This window comes from Eublepharis macularius, chromosome 1 (genome assembly GCF_028583425.1).
Source record: "Eublepharis macularius isolate TG4126 chromosome 1, MPM_Emac_v1.0, whole genome shotgun sequence".
Lineage (NCBI taxonomy): Eukaryota > Metazoa > Chordata > Lepidosauria > Squamata > Eublepharidae > Eublepharis > Eublepharis macularius.
In genome coordinates, this window is record NC_072790.1 from 141,923,384 (window position 1) to 141,946,230 (window position 22,847).

Genomic DNA, 22,847 nt, shown 5'->3' on the forward strand with positions numbered 1-22,847 from the left:
TTCTCTGCATGAGCTGTTGTGGTTTTGGAGATTCTGTCAAGAAATACAACTGAGATGGCTGGCTCAGTGCTCAGGGGCTCAGTATTTGTTCCAAAGTATATAGATTCCTTATTCCCACAAGACTGCAAGCGTGCAGAGTTTACACTGAACTAGGAATTGCAAAGATGGACAAGGATTGCAACTAGTCTCCTCCCCTCTATGCATCCACATATTGGACAAGGTGTTTGCATCCATGTGTATAAGACCATTGTTTCTGTCAAAACTGTGACCTAACTCAGACCATGTATACATAGGCTGTATACTCTTGGAGCCTTGTGTGACAATGACTTGGATACAGACTAAATAGTTTCTACCAATTCCCCTTTTCTGTTGCAGGCTCCCCTCATGTCATTCTGTAGAAATCAGTTGGCTGCAATGGAAGGCAAGAAAATTCCAGTCTGCTGATCGAAAAATTTAGTCTTGATCCAAAGCAATATCTTTTGCGATGTTTACTGCTTTTTTATATTGAGACCTCATTAGTATTAGCTGACATGTTATGTAAGGAATAGCAATAATTGTTTGATTTTATTTTTTAAAGATAGAGCTCATCCTAGTGTTGTTGAGAAGTTTCAGACATCACCTCTAAGAGGTTTTATTGTGGATTTAAATCTATGGAAGGATCGTGTCTTTGAGGTCTGGGTCTGCTCCCTTGGATTAGCTAAATTTGGTTTCTTTATACCTTTTGTGCATATGGTAAGAATGTATTTGCATGTCTTGATTATAAAATAATGAATACAATTAGTATGGTATCAGAAAATCTGGGAGCAATATTTGATGGGTAGGATTATGCATAATCCGTTTTTTGGGAACTTGCATATGGCAGTCCCTTTATTTGAATACGATGAAATATGGAAACCAATTTTAGATGTTTTAAATGCCAAAGAAGTAATTCCCCCAATGCAACAAAGTTTAAATGCTTGTTTATTGTAATTCTTGGGTTTTTAACAATTTGCCAAGAGTGGTTTCGATAATGTCTTTTATGGCTTAGTTTTAATCCCTTTCTTGTTTGTACTGTACGGTTTTATCATTTATCATTTAATACATTTATCAAATGTATTAAATTTGGATTAATTTTTTTTTAAAAAAACGAATACAATTAGAATGATAGTTTCAGGTGGGTAGCCGTGTTGGTCTATAGTAGAAGAGCAAGATTCAGGTCCAGTAGCACCTTAAAGACCAACTAGATTTCCAGGGTATGGAGCTTTCAAGTGTTGCAGCTTCAAGAGTCCTGCAGGAATGAGACCAACAAGGATTCAGGAAGGAAAGTGTGCTTTATTAGCCAGCTAAGGCTCAGCGTGACTTCTGCCACTCAAAACAAACTGAGCCCCCTAACACAAACAGCAACTTGCTTAAATACATTCTTGTCAGGCAGAACACATAACTAAATCACATGCCATAGTTACAGACTTGTCATTGGTTAACTAACATCATGTTACATAACTTGGATACATGTATGAGCTTAACTTCAAACTGGCTCCCTCTAGTAATTTTCCACTCTCTTAGGCTGTGGCCTGCTTCATTTCCCCCCTTTCCCCCTTTCTGAAGCAGAGCGGAAGTGGGCTGAATTACATTTCCTTCCACTGCCCCTTCTCTGGGGTAGGCCGCATTTTGTTTAGGTTTTTTTATTAAGCGAACCTGTTCCGAGGACAGTGAGGTGAATGTCATTAAGTGTGCACTAGGGGTAAATTCCCTTGTGGGCAGAGTTGGCACTGGGGTCGCCAACATTGTCATATTCGAAATAGTAAACTGTATAAGGCGTATAATGCAGGGAATACAACAGGGGAGTATGATGATTCCAACTAAAGCACATCTCACAAGGAGCAAAAGTTGTCTCCACCAGCCATCTCCAAACAAGGAATCCCACCATCCAGCATCCCAGGCTGATTTCCACATTTGTACAGGTACATGGGATATCTTACGGATGTTAGAAGCTATATCTGTGACCGCTTGCCCATTGTCATCAATACGAAGGCAACAATCAGTTAAATTAAATTTCCCACATACACCTCCTTCCTCTGACCACAGCCCTGCCCTCTGAGCTAAAATTGCTTTCACTTGAGGGGGGGGGCAATTACTCTTAGAGCTCCACCCAAAGTGAGACATGCCATTTCTAGTTTCCACAAACACATGGAAAGGCTTTTCTGGGGTCAGCAAGGCCAGGGCGTGGCTCTTGTTAATGCATGTTTCACTTGTTCAAAGGCAATTTTCTCTTCAGGTGTCCAAACCAAAACCTCTGGTTCTGAAATGACTAACTTCTTAAACAAGGGCTTTGTTTCGCTGGCATACCCTTCTATTCACACTTGACAGTATCCCTTTTGGACCTGGGGAAGTGGACCTCTTTTATTGCTTGAACCTTTTCAGGATCTAATCTCTGATGCCCCCCTTTTTCACTTTTAAAAAGGTTAACAGATGAATGATTGCTTGAGCCACTGCTGTATGAAAAGGGGCTCTACTCGTAGCCCTCCCCAGTTTCCTTCTTCTGCTCACACTTTAGGATCAATTAAATCTTCCTCCTCTGCTCTGAGTGAACACATGGTCACCCTAGTGGAAGAAGAATCCAGAACTTGAATACTCAATTTTTCCCAGAAGGAAAAATAAAGAGGCTGATGATAATCTCCCTTTCCTACAGAATCTTTCCCTGTGTAGACCAGGCATCCCCAGTACTCACTAGGAAGGTAATTTTTTTCTTCCTCAGGCCCTACCTTTTAACTTTATTAAGGGCTTTGCTAACAAAGGGCCTGAGTAAATTAGCCCTTAACTTTCTTAATCCTCCAACTCCATCAAGTTCATGATCTCATTGTGTTTTCTTCTGTTAAGAAAACACTCTACCTTCCAATGCCTTTTCTTTCCTCAACTAAAACACCTTCCTTTTCCTAGACAAGTTCCAGGTTGAACTTATCTCAGGCCTGGTTTGCCCCTACCTTTTTCCATCTGACTTCCCAGCCTTCTGCCTTTTAATCCACGACCGTGTCCTCTTCCCCTCAACCTGCTTCCTCTCACACAGGCTGAGTTATTTGGGCCTTCATTCTGACTTTACTCTTCACCTTCTCTTCTTTTTGCCTCACATAAACTTTCTTATGCTTCCTTCACCAAGTCCCCTAGATTGGGGGACTCTGTCCAATCTTCCTTTTCTCAATCCTCTTAATGTCTGGCCATACCTTGGTGACAAATTGGACTTTTAGAAGCATTTGTGCTTCCTGGCCATCTGGGTCCATGTTTGTATGTTTCCTTATATTCCCTTTTAACCTTTTTACATACTCATTTGAAGTTTCATCTTTTCCCTATGGATCCTGAAATGCCCCTGAAAAACTGTGCTGCTGTATTTGGATCCCAATTTAGATTACTTATAGGTAATTTAACATTGGTGGCCACCATCTCTAGGTGGCTGATCTTTTTCCACTCTAGCATAGCTGCCGCCTTAATTTGTGTTTCACTCCTCTCCTGCGAAGAGGGTCAGAACATACTTTACATTTTAGACCAAGTATTGATACCTGGCCCCAAAAGCTGACCCAACTGTTTTGCCACCCCTTGGGGCCTTCTACCAATAAAGGTAGTTCTTTCCTTAATACTCTTATTTCTGTTCCTGTAATTGGTGGTTCTCCATAACCAAATCCTCCATTCTGTCCTTCCAAGGGCACCTGTCTGAGTGGTGCCAGTATTGTTATTTCTTTAGGTTCTTTTAAAGTTTGCCCTTTCTTGTGTTCCAAGGGTAAATTCACCAAATCCTTCTGGAGTTGTCTCTGGCAAGCCCCTGTTGCCCTCCTTACAACTATTGTTTTTTTTTCTGTGACTGGAGTCACTGGCTGAGTTACAACTGAATGTTTGGCCCCGGCATCTACTAGGAAAGATATATTTTGGCCCCCTACAGAAATTTCGACCATGGGCTCCTGGGGCCAAGACTGAAGGTGCCTGGTCTGTCCTATGCCTCCCACTCCTCTTCATCTTCAACTTCCCATCTGTACTCATCCTCATTTAGGGCTGCCGCCACGGTTGGCCCACGTCTCTCATACAATCCTTCACGTACTACTCCCTGACTCCTGTATCTATCTCTTCTCCCTCTGTAATCACCTCGTCCCCTTCCACGTCCTCTGACATTGTGCAACCTTTCTCTACACTTGTTCTTCCAATGGCCCTCTTGGTGGCAGTAGGCGCATTGATTGGGGCCCAGGGGTCTCTGAACCCTTCTTCCAATCCCAGCTCCCCTTCCCCTTCCTTGGGGTGCCCCGCGCTGTGGAAAAAATTGCGTCAGGGCCACTGCTAACAACTCTGCTTTCTTCTTCATCTTCCTCTCACTTTGCCTCCTTTCTTCCTGCTCCCTGTTAATAAAAGTCTTATGTGCTATCTCCAGGATCTGCTCTATATTCATGCCTAAGAAGCCATTTTGTTTCTGTAGTTTCCTCCTTATGTCCCCGGCCGCCTGGCTGACAAAGGTGGTAAGAACCATCCGTTTATTCTCCTCTGCCTCTGGGTCAAATGGCGTGTATTGCCAGTAAGTTTTGTAAATTCTCTCTAAAAATGCCCCAGGGGGCTCATCAGGTTTTTGATGGCACTCCTGTATCTTACGCATATCTGTTGCTTTCTTCCCTGCCGCCTGTATTCCTTTCAGTATAGCCTGTTGGTATATAGCCAATCTATCCTTATGGTCCTTGTTATTAGGGTCCCACTCTGGGTCTTCCACTGGGAAAGCAGCCTTTAATATTGTTTCTTTAATCTTCACTGTCCTTTTTAAAAGTCAACAACCATTTCTTTGCCCCCTGAATTATACACTTACGCTCCTCAGTATTAAAGAATGTGATCAGGAGCTGACTGCAGTCCTGCCAGGTTGGCTGGTGGCTATTAATGATTGACCCAAATAAAGTGGTCACTGGCTCAGGCTGTTCCGAAAATGAAGGGGTCTAGGTCTTCCAATTGTATAAATCAGTGGTGGTAAATGGTTGGTAAATTAGCCGGGTGGCTCCGTTTCTAGGGTCCACAGTCTCCCTTAAGGGACAAGTATTTGTGACCTCTCCTTCTAATGGTGGCATCTGAATCTCTTCTGCACCTTCTCCCTCAGCCTGCTTTTTTCTGCGCCTGTGACTGCGTCACCGGCGGGGTCGTCCTCCTACTTTCTTCCCCTTCCTCGGGCACGTAGGGCGGAGGAGACATTTCGTCTTCTGGGGCCTGTTGCACTGACTTCGTCTTTGGGTGGAGGCCAGCATCGAGTGGAGCTGTGGGGCTGACTGGGGCTCCCCTAGCGGGTAGAACTGGATAGAGATTTCCCTGTGGCGGTAGCCCTCCCGATCGTGGGCCTGCCTTCCTCCCCCTATCAAGGACCACGAGCCGTGCCTCCATTTTCTTAGCCCTGCCTCTCTGCCGCTTTTTAACCCAGGGTGGGGGGTGCATACAAACATAATGCCAAGCCTGGGCATATACTATCTGATCATCATGATGTTTAAGAACAAAATGATATACATCAAGAGCAATAGACTCTTCAAATGTGCCCTCCGATGGCCATCCTAAATCAAAAGTAGGCCATTCTACCATACACAGGGTTTCAAAAGTTTCAGGAGTTACACTTTCCCCTGACTTTATCCAATTCCCATAAACCTCCTGGAAATGTTTCAGTACCAACTCTAGCGGAGTTGGCTTAGAAGATGAACCACCCATAATACACAGAGACAAGACAAGACAGTCTAGGGAAAGTAAACGGTGAGGAGGCAGTAAAGGGGTCTGCTCCTCAGGAGTCCCTACGCATGTGCTTCACACACCGATCGCCTTGCGGCGTTCCACTCACGTCACACACACGACGAGTTTCCAACCCAAACCTACAGCGCCAGTGGGTTCGGATGAGTCCCTCTGACTCTCCTACTTGGGCTGTGCTAGGGGGTGATCAGGCCCCTCTTTGTCCCTAAAAGAGGAACGGTCCCTCAGTTACTATACTCACCAGTCCCGGGACTCCCTCAGGGCAATTGTTCCTGCCTTGTTAACTGGGTCGTTGACGCCGCAAGGGGTGCCACCGACAGCAGAGAGACGGTATCCGATCCCGAAAACAGTTGGGTGGTGCCCACAGAGTCCCTCTCTCTCTGGGGCTGCCCTGCACCGACTTGAGGGTCAAGGGGGACCCCAAAAGCCCCCTCAAATCCCGGACGAGCCCCCAAAATGTTGCAGCTTCAAGAGTCGTGCAGGAATGAGACCAACAAGGATTCAGGAAGGAAAGCGTGCTTTATTAGCCGGCTAAGGCTCAGCGTGACTTCTGCCACTCAAAACAAACTGAGCCCCCTAACACAAACAGCAACTTGCTTAAATACATTCTTGTCAGGCAGAACACATAACTAAATCACATGCCATAGTTACAGACTTGTCATTGGTTAACTAACATCATGTTACATAACTTGGATACATGTATGAGCTTAACTTCAAACTGGCTCCCTCTAGTAATTTTCCACTCTCTTAGGCTGTGGCCTGCTTCACAAGAGTCAGAGCTCCCTTTGTCAGATAATTAGAATTAAGTATTGATTAGCAGTTTATTGTTTTTAGTTTGCTTTCATGGGGTTGTAATTCTGAATACTGCTGTAAAAACCTGAGGTTGAGCATGAGGATTAAAAATGTTTACAAATACGTGAAAAAAAACTTCTACCAACTGGGTAAGCCAGTCTCTTCGTGCTGTCTTATTTTATATGTAATGTTATTTATTGATTCAATGTTTTAACCCATTTTTCAAATATGTCCAAATACTTTCAAATCTATCTACAGTTATATGTGGGCAGATACAGTTTGTTCAAGTGTATACCTTTTTATTTTTGAATAACCTTTGTATCAGAACTGTATTTTATGCACGGTAAGTCTGTAGTTATCACAGCATTCTATCTCTGATTCATATTCAGCCGTAGCTTATTTCCCCGACCTAGCTCAGAACTCAGTGTTATTTTTATTTGTCAGGGTTGAAAATTTCAGAAGAAAATTTTGTGTGGGTCAGGAAGACAAAATTAGTATTTTTAACTGAGAAAAATGGAAACAATAGCCAATAACATAATTCTAATGTTTGATTTTTATAATAAAATTTGAATATATTCTCAAATAACTTCTTCAAAATGAATGTGCATTTCCTTGAAAAAGCAGTAAACTTCATGAGTGTACCCTGCACACATTTAAAAATTATTAACTTTATACTTAAAAATAAAAATCACCAAACTTCATTTTACAGATTAAACTTGCTGGTGACTTGGGTATTTCACCGCATGATGCATCCTATATCATGGTAGGAATTGGATTAACCAGCATGATTAGTTGTATTTTATTCGGAAAAATATGTGATATGGAAAGAATCAACCGGTTGTATGTTAATCAAGCATCCATACTGTCTGTTGGTAAGAGTTGGAGCATTCTGAGTAAGCTTCAGTGTTTGTTAGTTAAAGACTGACTAGCAAGGAGCTAGTTTGTGCTACTAAGGCACCTCTCCTGAATATGGATTGTGTCAGCACATTGCAGCCGAAGACTGAATGATGTAAAGTTTTGTTCCCTCATGATGATCCAGTTCGGGGCCTCACACATGCTGAAGCGACCTTCTTCACTTATATCCCTAGCTCAGTGTTCCCAACCTTTCCATGGAGAAACCCCTAAATTAATGTTTTGAAAGCCAATGAACCTCTACCTACAAAGATGTTTATGGGACAGACAAAGTTGATGGTGGTGAACACAATTCAATTGTTGCTCAATTATTGTCAAGAATATTTATTTGTAAAAAGCTGCTCTCTTGCTCTCCTTCATCTTATACACTGGGGAGGCAGGAGGGATCACAGAGAGAATGCCAAGGGAAACAAAAAAGTCAGGAGAAGGGGACAGGTGAATCTTCCTGTGGAGAGAGTTCTGCTGCCATTACAGAAAAGGCCCTCTCAGGTTGCCATCTGCCTAATCTAAGTATGTGGAGGTAGCTGAAGCAGGTCATCCAAAGCTGACTGCAGTGGTCAGGTAGGTTCATAAGGGAATAGTTGGTCCTTCAGGTATGTTTGTCCTAAACCATAGGAGTTTAAATGTCAGCACCAGCACCTTGAATTGTGCCCAGAAACAGATTGGCAGTCAGTGTAGATGAGCCAAAACTGGAGTGATATGTTCCCTTTACCAGTCCGTTCAACATCCTGGCTGCAGCATTCTGCACCAATTGAAGTTTTTGACCTTTTTTCAAGGACAGCGCCACATACAGTGCATTGCAGTAATCTGATTTAGATGTAACTAGGGCATGCACCACAGTGGCCAGATCTTTTTTCCCCAGGAAAGGCCACAGCGGCCACCTGGGCAGTAGACTTGGGTACAAGAGCATCCCAGACTACAGACCTATTCCTTCAAGGGAACACAACTCAATCCAGCATGGTGACATTAAATCCCGGGTCAGACCTTCCACTCACCAGTAACACTTCTGTTTTGTCAAGATTAAGCTTCAGTTTGTTAGCCTGCATCAACTCCAAAACTACCTCCAAGCACTGGTTCAGGGTTTCTACAGCCTTTTTGGAATCAATTGGAAGTACGAAGTAGAGCTGAGCGTCATCTGCATATTGATGACAACACAGCCTAAATATCTGGATGACCTCACTCATTTGTTTCATATAGATGTTAAAAAGTATGAGGCACAGAATGGAATCTTGTGGGACCCCAAAGGCCAAGGGACTAAGCAGCAGTCCCCCAGCACCACCTTATGAAACCTACCCTCTAGGTAGGACCAGAACCACCACAGAACGATGCATCCCAATCCCAACTTGGAAAGGCGGCCCAGAAGGATACCATGAGTGATGGTATCGAAAGCTGCTGAGAGATTCAGGAGAATTAACACAGATGCATTCCCTCTGTCAATCTCCTGATGCAAGTAATCCACCAGGACAACCAAGGCTGTTTCAGTCCCATAACCAGGCTTAAAACCAGATTGGAAGGGATCTAAACAATTTGCCTCATCCATGAATGCTTGAAATTGTTCAGCCAAATTCAATCACCTTGCAAGGAATGGAACATTTGAGACTGGACGATAGTTATTGTGTTCTTCTGGGTACAGGAAGGCTTCTTTAGAAGTGGATGCACCACAGCCTATTTCAAGGCTCATACAACCTTTCTACAGAAGAAAGCCATTAATTTTCATCAGCATGGTAAGAAAATATTACCAATGCCAAATACTAACCTAGTAAACAGAACACAGAGTGGTCAGTAAGAATACATTCATGTACTGTAATAGTAGCTGCGCAGGTACAGAGACAGAGGCGGTTTTCACACTACTTACTTGCTTCCGGAACATCGCAAAATGTAGTGCAAAAACCGCAGGAGATAGCATCTTCTCAAGAGAGTTTTGCGCGACATCGTGCAAGTAAGTAGTGTGAAAACGGCCAGAATTTGGATTTTAAAGCATCTCTTGAGGAATGTTTATATACTCTCTTGAGTTTCATTAGCAATTTGCTACCGGGGATTCCTGTTTGAGGAACAAATTTGTGAGTGGGGCTAATTGTAGAGTTCTTACAATATCTTGCTAGTTGAACTTTTATATGTCATTTTCACAGGACAGTCATCTACATATTCTCTATGTACATTTTAACATTTTGTTTTGTTTTTCAGGAGTTGTGAACTTTATTATTCCTTACTGCAAAAACTTTTCCTCTCTAGTAGCTATTTGCTCTCTTTGGGGTTTTTTTGATGCAGGAAATTACGTTCTCTTACCAGTTCTTACTTTTGATTTGATGGGGCCAGAGAAAATGACTATTGCATGGGGATTTATGATGGCTGTCAATGCTATCAGCTGTTTTGGTCCACCATTTGCAGGTAAATTAACCAATGCAGATGTGTTATTTCTCTGTGCAGCTATAACTGTATTTTTAGCATACGTAAAGCAGCTATTTCCTTCCTATTTACTCTACAGTTTGCCTCCTTGATTTCAGTCAAATATATTTCAAAATAAGTGCTTAGGACTGGCTTGCACATTGTATGTCAAGGTGTAGTAGCTAGAGAGGCAGTATTGTGTAGTGGCTAGAGTGATGGACGAGGATCTGGGCAACCCAGATTCAGTTCCCTACTGTGCCGTGGAAGCTTGCTGAGTAACCTTGGGCCAGTCATATACTCTCAACCTAACCTATCTTATAGAGCAGAAAAGAACAAGAGTCCAGTAGCTCCTATAAGACTAACAAAATTTGTGGTAGGATGTGAGCTTTCGTGAGTTACAGCTCACTTCTTCACAACATTCTAGCTGTACCTGAAGAAGTGAGCTGTGACTCACGAAAGCTCATACCCTACCACAAATTTTGTTAGTCTTATAGGTGCTTTAAGCCTGTAATGTGAACAATGTGCTATTTATATAAAGTGCTCAGTGCTTATTGTTAATAGAACAACATACATCCATAATTTTTTTACATTTCACTGCATATAACAATAAATACAAGTCAATAAATAGCAATTACTTCCAAAATACAATATTAACTGGCAATAAATAAATACATCCAAAGAACAGTCCGTATAAAGTGCAATCCACTTACATCTTTAAGGTTGGTGTTAGGTCTTTCCTCCCGTGGCTCTTCATTCTCCTCAGTCGTGTAGTGACTTCTAACAAAGCACAGTGGCTTGTAGCTTCAAATCTCACAGGTTCCCATGAAGAGCTCACGGTTCCGAGTCAGTTAGGTGGAGTGCCTAGTAGTCCCCCCCCCCCGCCTACAACTGCAGGTGTACTTTCTTTGTCCCCCACTAGCAGCTGGGCAAGTTCCACTCTGTCCATGAAATATTTTTTGATACTACTCAATTCCATGTCAGTTTAGAGGTCACACTGGCACAGCAGTGGTGCTTCCCTGTGGCTTGTCTCCAAGATAGAATCCTAAGTTATTTCAGGCCAGGATTTAGGATGCCAGAGGTTTTAGTTGTAGTAAATAAATGTCAAAATTGCCATTTAAAAAACCTTTTTGCTTGTATCACTATAATATATCAGAGATGTAGAATAAAATTATTCTTCTAACAAAGGAAGAATGTAAGGAAAAGGAATATATATGTATTTTTGTTTCAGGTGGAATGTATGACTTGTTTGGAAATTACAACATTGGCTTTATAGTAACTGGAATTTGCAACATTGCAGCTGCTAGTATTCTTGCTTTTATTCCCTGGCTGACAAATGCAGCAACACAATCAAAGAAAAACTATCTTAATGCTTCTGTGTGTGAAGTAACAAAGACCATACTTCCTTGGCAGTCACCAAGTTCTTCATTAGGGGTAAATAGCATACTTCTGAAGTTCCTTCTAAACAAGTAAAATCAGACTTTCTCATACAGTTTTGGGCAGCATGAGTTCATCAGTGTAGGACTGATATATGGATGATCCTTGTTGCCAATTTGATAATTTATAGTACTTATAGAATTCATAGAGTTGGAAGGGGCTTACAGACCATCTAGTCCAACCACCTTCCCAATGCAGGAAAGTGCTATAGAATGTAATAATAGTTGTGGTCCAGTGAATAGGGTCTGGTTATGGTTTAGTAAATAGAGACCAGTGAATATTCTGCTGATGTAGTTTCAGTCATAAGTTTCTTGTAGTAGGAACTTTAGCTGAGAAGGACCTATGGAGTTTGCTACTTCAAGGACAGAAATGTTTAGTTTTTAGTTTAAATTTAGATTCTTTTCTGTGGATACCTTCATGTTTGCGTTTCTGTGATTAATGAAAAATGTGGGATCTTTAAGGGAAAGATAATAAGTTTGAAAGAAATCGGACCTGGACTTTGGGTCATTTAGCAGATAATGACATCACTTATTAAACATTTATTTATTTATGGAAAATACTTAAATCCCACCTCCCCTGTTTAGTGCAGGGTGGGTTACAAACATGATCTCAGGCTAAGCAATACAATTAAAGATTATAAAATTATATTATACAAAATTCACAGAGCTACCAAAGAAGTAACACCAAACCAAAAAGTTTGCCAGAAAAAGTGATTAAATTCCTTTAAAAACCTTCCTGTCACAGAAAGCTTGCTGGGGAAAACAGTATTACAGGCCTTAGAAAAGACCATACAGTTGATTCCTATTACCTCTGATATAGTTTCATAATTCAGACACAGCAAGTGAAAAAAAATCTGGGAACAGAAAGAGGCAGAGCATGCCACACAGGGATGGGGATAAAGTTCATCAGAAGCATAGCACTTCTGAGCCATGATTGTACCTACTACTCTGCTTCCTGAGCAGGAAGCACAGCACAATCAGAGCAGGATTGTGCCTGAACTATTTATTTAAAACACTTATATGCTGCCTTTCTACCCAAATAGGGTCCCCAAGGTGATGAACGACAGATAATTTTTGTCTTCAAAATGGCAGAGCTAAGCTCTGCTTTTCTCCCATCTTTCAGCCCTTTAACACCTTTTTTATTTTAACAGCTGTGCTGCAGCTGGGCGGGGGAAGCAAAAATCCTGTTACACTGGCCTGACAAAGAGGACAGTGTGGTGACAGAAGCAAGCAGTGTGGGAACAGAACATGCAGACAACATCCCTGCACAACTCCACCTCACTCCTGCCTCCACAGCAATGGCACTTTTCTTGTCCTCATTTGAAAGCAGCCATAGTTTCATATATACTCTTAGACATACTCTTACATATTCTGCACATTCCCTACTCAGTGTACCTGCATTGCCACAAGCAAAAAAGCTTAGCATATAAGACAGGAGATTCACAGTTAGCATGCCCTGTCACGGCCTGCCGGCACTGCCGCCTCGACCCAGTTGAGGGGAAGAGCGCACACACAGCCAGTATACACAACTTACTAAACTGGCAATGAGAGAAAAGCCTCACAATTGCCCTGGTTGCTGCCATCAGTCCCTTTGTCTATCCCAAGGCATTAGAGTAAAGGGACAAATCTCCAAGCCTATCAGGGAATTAAAATAGAAGGTCTACCTTGCAAGGCTGGCTTGCAAGCAGAGTTCTAGGAACCAAGTTTACTTAGTAGGTGGTCCAACAGGTACCCAAAGTGGGTTCAACAGAGGAATCGAGACTTTGAGGTTTCAGAGTCAAGAATCACAACAGAAATAAAAATATAATTATTTATTTAAGGTGCCAAGATATTCAAAATCGACAAGGCAGACCATGGAATAAAATAACAAAAATCTATAGCATGTAAGCTCTAACTAATACATACCATGGTATTTCCAGAAGGCAAACAAGTTTGGCAAAAATGCAAATATCAGTCTCTTTCCAAGAGGCACACAAGTTAGGCATCACCTCAAAGCAGAAAGATGGTTGCAGGCAAGCTTCCACCTACAGAATCTGAGCCAGGAGTGAAGCCATAGATAGGTTACAGCTTAGGCTGCTGAAACCCAGCTAAAAGCCAAATAGCTCCATGATGATTAGCTATTTTTATAGCTAATCATCATGGGAACCTAAGTGGCTCAGGCCTGTTAGTCAATCAGGAGCCCGAAAGCTTATGTCACCATTGCTAGGTGCGTACGTGAGGAAGGAGGAATGAGACCAAATCTGCAGCTTTCAGTGCCACCCACATTCCTCACAGGTGCAAAAAATGTTGATTGTTCAGGAATTTTAATTGACTTAGAAAACTGTACCGTGGAGACTCTAACAAGCTAGCATGTTATCTCCAAGGTTGCTGGGGACTGAGTGGTTCTGAAGCTCTGTTACTTTCTCAAGCAGGTGCCTCACAAGGCCTAGGCTTGACCAAAGTTTCAAAAAACATGGCTACAGTTAGAAAAGAGCCATTTTTTCACATGCCCCAGTTGTGAAATGTTCTCTCCAAACATTGCTTTAAATATACTCTTTTATGGTTATTTGATGCTGCTTAGTTGCTATTTCTATTGTAATATAGATCTGCAGCAAATACATTATGCAAATTTTGCAGATCACTTGCTTGAATAGACACATAGTCATTAAAGAACTAGGTATGACTCAGAAACAAAACTGTCCAGTCATATTCTTATATGCAGTATTTAACACATTATCAGATACGGCCTTTGAGCTTGTAGCAGATGTGAACTGGCCAAGTTACTGTTCTCACGAGGTCATTTGTGCTTGAGGAAGTGGCTGAGTCTTCACTGCTGCAATGTGGACTGTCCACTGCACCTTAGCAGGACTGGAAGGTTCTTTCAGTGATTGTATTCAAGGTATATTTTTAACAATTACATAAACAATGCACATGAATTCTGTGCTTTCCACTACCATTAGTCGTTTTTCAGTCATACCGTGGTGTATAATGGCTATATTAATGCCATGTTATGACTCCTCGCAAGAGCTTGCTCTTTGTCATGTTGTACAACTGTGAAGATCAGTTTTGCTCCCCTTTTCTCATTTCAAAATTTTATGTATCTAAACCCACCTTTCTTCAAACACAGTTGGGACCCAAGGCAGGTAACAACATAAGAGTAATCAATATAACAGCTACTTACATACTTATTTCATTTATACCCTGCCTTTCTCCCCAATAGGGACACAAAGTGGCTTACAGCATTTTCCTCTCCTCCACTTCATCCTCACAACAGCCCTGTGAGGTAGGCTAGGCTGAAAGTGTGACTGGCCCAAGGTATAAATACAGCAAGCATCCAGAAAGATTAATATGAAGCAATAGAGGGAGTCCCAGCTAGGGGTTTTAGCCACAAAAATATTGTTTTAACAAAGAGAAAAGCTCATTCTGCCCCCAAATGCCTCTTAAAAATTTCAGTCTTGTAGCCTCACTGGACTGTTTTCCTTACCTCTTCTGGAACACTGTTCCAAAGGAGAAGGGCAGAGGAGGTCTGGGTTGTGGCTGAATGAACCACAGGGAAAGGTGAGGAGACCATGTTGGGAAGAGTGGAGCTGCTGTTTAGGATCATGCATAAAGAGGCAGTTCAAGTATGTGGGTTCAGGTGAGTACCAGCACCTTGAAGTGGACCTGGAAACATACAGGCAGCCAGAGTACCGACCTCAAAAATAGGTGTAATATATTCCCACTAGTTAGCCCCTAGACTGCAAAGGGGCTGCTGCATTTCTCAGTTGTCTTTAAGGGCACAGTTGTCTTCAGTTGTCTTGCATATAGCACATTAAAATAATAAAGCCTCAATTTACCACAGCATGGATGAGTGTGGCCAGATCATGTGTCTGCAGAATAGCAGCCATCTTCTAAGTGTGTAAGTGGTACTCCTTTTGCCTCAATCATTTTTCTGTATTCTAGTCCTTTTGTCCCGGTCATCTGTCACAGCCCTTTCTAACAAAGGACATTTACTAAAATATGATTTTAAGTCATGCAGTTACAGTCTTCATTTTTCAATAAATATCCAACATTCCTTAAATGGGTCAATAAGTTTTAATTTAGTGCTAAATATAAAACATAAAAGATTGGAAATATAGGTGCATAGGCACACCAGAAATTGCCACTAATGATGTCATTATGAGTTAAATGTCTATATGCCCAAGTTCTTTTGAAATTTTCTCTCTAAAGACAATGCAGGTTTTTTTTTCCTGTGGATGTTGAATCAAGTTGGAGTAACATGCATGATGTGAAAGAGATTTTCTAAGATCAGCTATAGAAAAAAATGAGATTTACATTGTTACCTAATGCTACCTTTTCCCTGTAATAATTTCATTTTTTTAAATAGAGTATAACTTCCTCATTCATGGAATCACGACGTGTTTCTCTTGAAGGTTCTGAACACAGTTTATCAAAGTATTCAGAAAAACCAAGTGTGAAGTCAATAAAAAGCATACTCAAGTCAGAAGTAACATCTTTTAAAAGTGTAACTTTGACAGAACCGGGGTCCTCTACACCCCACAGAAAAGAAGATGGTGTCATTTTTGTAGATGTTGAAAAACATGACAGTGCTCTGTTTGAGCAAGTTGAGAGTACAACTGATTTGACACCAATGGAAGATGAGCACAAATCAGAAACAGCATCTTTTAAAGGTGTGACTTCAGCATCTATAAAACAAGCAGAACATGATACCTCTTCTTCCCACAGACAAGATGTTGAAAAATATGACAGCGTTCTATTTGAGCAAGTTGAGAGTACAGCTGATTTGACACTGATGGAAGAGGAGCCCAAATCAGAAACAGCATCCTTTAAAGGCATGGCTTCAGCATCTATAAAACAGACAGAGCATATTCCCCACAGAAAAGAAGATGGTGTAGCTTTTTTAGGAGTTGAAGACTATGACAGTGATCAAGAGCAGTTTGAGAGTACAACTAGTTTGACACCAAGGGGTGATCTAAATCTAGCCACATCAGAAACATTACCTTTTAACAGAGAAACATTAGCATCTACCAAACAGGCAAAGGGAATTTCTCATAGAAAAGAAGATGGTGTGGCGTTCTTAGACCTTGAAGACTCTGATAGTGATCAACAGGAGCAGCTTGAAAGTACAACTGATTTGAGGCCATTGGAAGATCTAATCACATCAGAAACATCATCCTTTAAAAGGGGACCTGCAGCGTTTGTGAAACAGGCAAAAGGCATTCCCCATAGAAAAGAAGATGGTGTGGCGTTCTTAGACCTTGAAGACTCTGATAGTGATCAACAGGAGCAACTTGAAAATACAACTAATTTGTGGCCATTGGAAGATCTAAACACATCAGAAACATACTTTAAAAGAGGACCTGCGGCATTTGTGGAACAGGCAAAAAGCATTCCTCACAGAAAAGAAGATGGTGTAGCTTTCTTAGACATTGAAGACTCTGATAGTGATCAACAAGAACACCTTGTTGAAAGTACAACTGATTTGCGGCCAGTAGAACATCTAGCCACACCAGAAACTGAGTCTTCCAGAAGTGTAATATCTGCATCTGTTCAACAGACAGAACCCTTGTGTTCTACTCTACGCAGAAAGGGAGATGATGTACCCATTTTACCTGGTGAAGTCTGTGATCATGATCAGCAACAGCAATATAAGAGTATACATGCATTGAGCTCAGTGGAAGATCTGGCCAAATCAGAAATGGCCTCCATAAAAAGTGAAACCCCAACATCTGTAAAAGAGGCAGAGCATGTTCCCCACAGAAAAAAAGATGATGTGTCCAGTGCTGATGATGAAAATGAAAAACGATCAGAATTAATCAGCAGTACCAATGATTAGCTATAAATCTGAATTCTTGCCAATAATATTTTGTTACTGAATAGCAGTTATAAAGTCTTTTTTTCTCAAAGACATAAAATATGAGATGGTAGGAATGCATGACTGGATCTTGCCCCCCCCCCAAATTAAAAGCAGCAGTGGCATCGGGAGTTTGAACCTAATCAGAGTAGTAGTGCTGTGGTGGGTAAACCTTCCCCTCAGCAGTATTTTCCCAGTCTAGATTGCCACTTTGAATTTGTTATATATCATCTGGGGTAAAACATACATTACCATATGGTGTCTGTATGTTTTTCACTATGAAACAAATAGTAACTTGGTAGATCTACAGTGCAATTTGATGCAGTTGCACCAGTCTAAGTCCATTGATTTTAATGCCTGTACTGGAGTTACTCTGTATGATTGCACTGCCAGATCAGAAAAATGGTGATCTGAGAGCCTCTGTAGCTGATTCTAACTTTTTAAAAACTGGGAATTTCAATTACAGATCTACTGTATTATATAGTTCTATTTCAATAGTGCTTCACTTTTGTAACTCATATATAGAATAATCTGAAAATAGAGGATTCTTAATACAGATTAAATAAATTGATACTGCTTTTTCAAATATAAATAAGGCCTTTACCATGTTGTAGAAAGATTGACCTGTGATTAACAGCTTGTGCTTGAACAAAATATATTTGATTGTCTTAAGATTTTTCACAGTTGCAAGCCATAAAAACATATTTCAAAGAAAAGATTTTATCTATCATTTTGCTCATGTATGTAGATATTTTCTCCTGAATTGGGGATATCCAAGGAAGTGTAATAGTATACTGGATTTATGAGCAATGTACTGACAAAGCAGTATGAAGAGATCAAATCGGAGTCCAGAATGGGTAATTTATAGATTTTTTTTTTGTGCAACTCCACAACTCCAGCTCTTCTCTTTCACCCAAGAAGTCTTGAATGTCCACTGCTGTTCTTCCATCTTTTTATTATGTTCATGACATGAGGTTCCTGGACAATTGCCTTCATGTCTCCAAGACTTTAATTATAATTATAATGTAGCCTTGACAATTCATTTTGTAGTTATCACACTCTTTCGGCCTCTTCTCAAGTTTAACTTTTGCTTCTACCGCATTGTAGCAGATGAGACTATTTTTTCTTGTGCCTTCTTTCAACCTATCTTGCTAAAAGAATGCTGTAGACATTTCCCACAGAAATGAAGGTGGTGCTGCATTTACCAGAATGAATAAGCAATATAGTGAGACATGATTATTTAACAAAGATTGTATGCCTTGCTAGCACTGTTACACTGTATGCTTTTTGATGGCTTTACAGAAATCATTTTTTCTTGAATGTACATATTTTAATAGTGCTTTATGTAACTCAGATGCAAATAAATTTGAAAATGTAATCCCATTGAAGATTACATTCATTGACAGATTCCCTCTAGATTCTTTTATCTAAAGAACTATTATTTCCAATTTGCCACCATGCACCAGCTGCAGTCTTCAGGTTGCCACCTGTTAGATGCTCTCCCCCCACCCTCCCGAAAGTAGTCTACTGAAACTGATGAGAGCCCATGCTTTTTTCATCATACTTCTTATCCTATGGAAGAGGCTCTGTGAGGAGGTGTGTGTGTGTTTGGGTGCTGTCTCTAGAGATGTTTAGGATATTTTGCAAGGCTGTTTTATTTGCTGGGGCTTTAAATGACGTCTGGATTGCAGGATTTATTATATATTTTAAATTTGAGTTTGTATGCCATTTTAAGACATATGCAAAGGCAGGATATAAATACAGAATACAGAACCCCTTTGGGGTTGTATCATTTTTAAAAAATGCATGTTTATGGCTATTGGAGATCCTAATCTGGGATTGCGATTACGGAACCATGCATACATAAGAACAAAAGAAGAGCCCTGCTGGATCAGACCAGGGGTCTATCTGGTTTAGCAACCTTTTTCATACAGTGACTGACCAGTAGCCCTGAAGGGTCAAACACGTGGCACAGAAGTCAAGACCTTCCCCAATCTTGCCTAACAAAGTCACCATGGTGAGTAGGCATTGATAGGCCTACCCTCCATGGATCTGTCTTACCCCCTTTACGCCCCCCCCCATCTGCTTGTGGCACTCCACTAGCAGTGAATCTCACATTTAAATTATTGGTTGAATAAAAAAGTAATTCCTTTTGTCTTTTCTGTACTAGTTGACCATCAACTTTATTGGGTGTCCCTGAGGTCTAATACGGGGAGGTCTAAGAAACTCCTCTGCTTTTTGTACCTCATACCTCTTTTTTTCCTAAACTAAAAACTCCCTGATTCCCCAGGATTTCCTTATAGGAAGAGCACTCCAACCCCTCGATCATCATGGTTGCCCTGGTCTGTACTTTTTCCAGCTCAGTGTGTAGTGACTGAAACTCACTATACAATACAGGGCTGAAATCCTACATATCAATTATGTTGTTCTACCCTGCCATAGTCCTCAGGTGAGAAGTCCTATGGTGTGTCCTTCAATTCGTTTGGCTGAAAGTGCTAGTACCATGTAAGCAAGTTTTATTCTACCGGCAGTGGCCACGTGGGATCCGAAAGCGCTGCCTGGGCGCCAAGCCTCTGAGCAAAGAGGCTGTGGCTTGACGCTGAGCCTCTGGCTAAGAACCTCCCAGTAGCTTCCAAGTCCTGCACCCTTCCCCAGCCGCTGTTTCCCTGACAGCGGCTAGGGAAACCTCAGCACCCGCAAATAGCCCCGGGGGAGTCCTCTAGGTCCATCTCCCCAAAGTGAGGAGCGCCGCCACTTGCCAGAGGACGCAGTAAGTGGGGTCCCTTGGCTGCTTCCCCTCCCCGGCCCAACCCAACGCGTCCGCCTTTGCTGTTTACAGTTGCTGTAGCTACGAGGGCAGCTCAACGTCTGCTGCTTTGGGCTGCTGGGGGGATTTCACCGTTGCCTTCAAGTCAAGGCAGGTTTAAAGACCTCTTTGGGTAGCTTGCTAATGAGGATCTCTCCTCTACTTCCTCTCCTCAGTACACGCATCCCCAAAAGAACGTCACGGCTCGTACATTGCAATTAAGCGCGTAGGCTAAAGATGACCTAGTTCTACCCGTTCGCTGTCTAGCTCGTTTGTTGACTAGTCACAAACTTTTAAGCATGTATGAGCCTTGTACTCTGTAGTATTCAATCACAAAATGAATCTCAACGTGTGAACACTGGTAGTTCTCCTCCCGACCAGTCTCTTGGGGAGCCAAAGGGGCCAGGAGGGCAGAACGGGATCCAGCGTAAGGAATTCCTGAGATGCTTTTCTGGAACGCACACCTTTGCCCCCTGCTAGCGGTGGCCCGGCCATACGGGAAGCTTGCCTCTTGAAGATGGGGCTGCCCTACGCCGTGTTGTCTGGGGAGAAGATAGTGAACTCCAGAGGCGGTGGAGTTTGTAGCCTGCCTGCAACGCCGGGGACGGGCTGTGCCTTCCAAGCTCACGGAGCTAACTGATCTGCTCGCAGCAACTCTGTTGGGGGCGGGGGTACGCGTGTCCTAGAATCACAGCTGGGTGCCGTTTTGCTCCCTCCTGGAGATGGACGTGTGGATGCGCATATGCTTCGCAGACCTCCGCTAAGGCAACTGCGTGAGCTATTAGACAGGGAAGCCCGTTCCTTCCAAATCCGCATCTCTCCTGTTGGTGGCGAACTCCAAGACCCTTACTCCTTACCGCTTTGGCCTCTCCTGGATGTAGCAGGGGACGGGGAGGGAGGTGGGGGGGGGGGATAAATACACGCCTCTTAGACCAGCGCCACCTGGCTTCAAGCCGTAGTACTGCCTATACGAAAGGCATGGAAATCTGTAACAGCAGGGCTTGAGTCCGGTGGCTCTGAGACCCAGACAGCAGAGGGCCTACAACAGCATATTGTTAAGTCACTGTCTTTATGTCATCTAACCAAGATTCTCCTGGCATAAGATTTCGAGACTCAAAGCTCCCTTCTTCAGATAATGGGTGGAATGGAGATTGTCCTGCTGTTTTACTGCAGACCAACATAGTTACTTACCTGAAATCTATAACAGTAATTGCCTGGCCTAGACCTCACTGCCTTGCCTCCTGTTGCCAATGGGGTGCTGTGGAGGAGATGACACAAAATCCTCAGTCCTGCACCACCCAGGTCTATGATAGCAACATGGCATCTGAATTCAAGCTTAGGAGATCCCTTCTTTGCCCCATGTGGGGGAGAGTGGGGGAGAGGTAAGCGGCAGTGCTGCCACCAAAAGAGTTTGGGGCTTTAGGTGAGCAAAATGTGTTGAGCTAGTGTTGCATGTGAACAAACGTATCAGGTACCTTTAAGCTTCTGCTTTCTGCTGTGCCTATGCATTCTGTTTAAGATCCCTTGATACGGTTGAACAATGCTGAGGGGAATGTGATTCCAAACACAGGTGGTCTTTATTTAGAACAAGATAGTTGGAACTTTCTCTGCGGGATCCTACTTTTCAGCTGAAATGTGCATGCCCTTTTTTCACTCTGATCAAAACATTGGCTGAGTTTCAGTTGACTATATTTCTGTTTAAAATAGGGGATTAATAATTTATGGTTTTATCCACAATGGCTATAACAAAAAATACCCCCTTCAAATATAGATTAAATTGTATAAAAATTGATGATAGTTCAGCAATGGAATAAACTGCTCAAAGCAGCTGTGAAATCTCCATTCTTGGAAGCGTTCTACTAAAGATAAGGCAAGCAAAAGACTGCAAAAACAAGGGTGAATTTTACTTCATCTTATGTCAGTACTTGTATTTCATCGCCTGTGGAAAGTTGCACCTCTCAGCCTTGGTTTTCTATTTGTGACAATAGGAAATTTCGCAGAGCTCTTGTGAGGATGATAAATTTAAAGCACATAGAGCAACAAAAATAGTGTATATGTGTATAAATTGCCTAACATTTGCTGTTCTCTGACTAATATTCTTCCAATTCTTCTGACAGAACCTCTCTGGCACAACAAAAGCTTTCCCCATTAATGCAAAATGGTGAATCTTAAGATCAATTTTAAAGTTTCTGCCTTGTTGCAAGCTGCCTGCCCTGTATAGTCTTAACAAGGATTTTGAGAGGGGAGACATGGAAGGAGATTCTTTAAAAAATAAAGACTGGGTTGTTGAAGGTTCATCAGGATGGGGTTTGTCCTCACCTAGCAAAACTGATGAGAGAGTGGGCTCCTCTTTGGGGCTGGACTGTGCAAACAGCACAAATGAATCCTTCAGTGAACAGTTTGCATCCTTGCATGCTTCTCTAAACAGCAGCATTCTCGGAAGAGATATTGCCTTATCAGGTGACATGGTCCACACACAAGCCTTTCAGGAAACAAATCCACTCAGTTACTTGGCTACCAATAGTCTTTTTTCTCATGTGTTACCACTGAATCACACCGGAATATCTCCCACCTGTCCAAATAATGAATCTTTGGGAATCCCAAGTCCTACTGCAGCTTCTCCTCCCTTGAGATCTCAAGAAGTCATGTTCTGTCAAAACAGGGAACAGGTGAGTTTTTTTTCCTGATTTTCTCAAAGCAGCAGAAAATACTTCCTGAAATGCTGCTTCTCAGGGAATGGATATCTCCAGGAATAGCTCTAGGAGAGAATCATAAGTCTCCTGTGGGAGGGGGGAATAGATGAAAATCCAGCTTTGATGTGGAAGGAATATTTTGTGTGAAAAATCATGTAAACAACCAACAATGTCCCATTTCTGAACCCAAATATTCAGTAGATATGAATAAATCCATGCCCATCACAATATAGTTAAAGTTAGTACCATCAAAATAAACCAAGTTGCATTTA

General features: G+C 42.0%; 2 protein-coding genes across 3 annotated transcripts in view; both read left to right on the plus strand.

The window, feature by feature from the left end:
• Positions 1-648: 648 nt before the first annotated feature.
• On the plus strand, positions 649-18,454 carry LOC129331735 (uncharacterized). Of its 2 annotated transcripts, XM_054982237.1 has the most exons (4): positions 649-732; positions 7,223-9,813; positions 11,039-11,241; positions 15,589-18,454. In XM_054982237.1, the coding sequence occupies exons 2-4, from the start codon at positions 9,540-9,542 to the stop codon at positions 17,056-17,058; spliced, it is 1,947 nt and encodes a 648-aa protein (XP_054838212.1). In that variant the 5' UTR covers positions 649-732; positions 7,223-9,539; the 3' UTR covers positions 17,059-18,454. The 2 variants fall into 2 exon arrangements, with proteins under 2 accessions (XP_054838212.1, XP_054838292.1); XM_054982317.1 differs by lacking the exon at positions 11,039-11,241.
• Positions 18,455-22,131: 3,677 nt separating this feature from the next.
• LOC129324666 (centromere protein J-like) overlaps positions 22,132-22,847 on the plus strand; it is a 41,369-nt gene continuing 40,653 nt past the window's right edge. Inside the window, exon 1 of the mRNA XM_054972024.1 lies at positions 22,132-22,551. Coding sequence (XP_054827999.1) covers positions 22,132-22,551 — 420 coding nt within the window. The remainder of the gene's footprint in view (positions 22,552-22,847) is intronic.

Excerpts from the sequence above, each read along its gene's own strand:
- LOC129331735 (XM_054982237.1), top strand. The coding sequence starts at position 9,540 with ATGTCATTTTCACAGGACAGTCATCTACATATTCTCTATGTACATTTT. Across the intron at positions 9,814-11,038 it reads TTTTGGTCCACCATTTGCAG|GTGGAATGTATGACTTGTTT; the intron begins GTAAATTAACCA and ends TTTTTGTTTCAG. Across the intron at positions 11,242-15,588 it reads CACCAAGTTCTTCATTAGGG|AGTATAACTTCCTCATTCAT; the intron begins GTAAATAGCATA and ends TTTTTTAAATAG.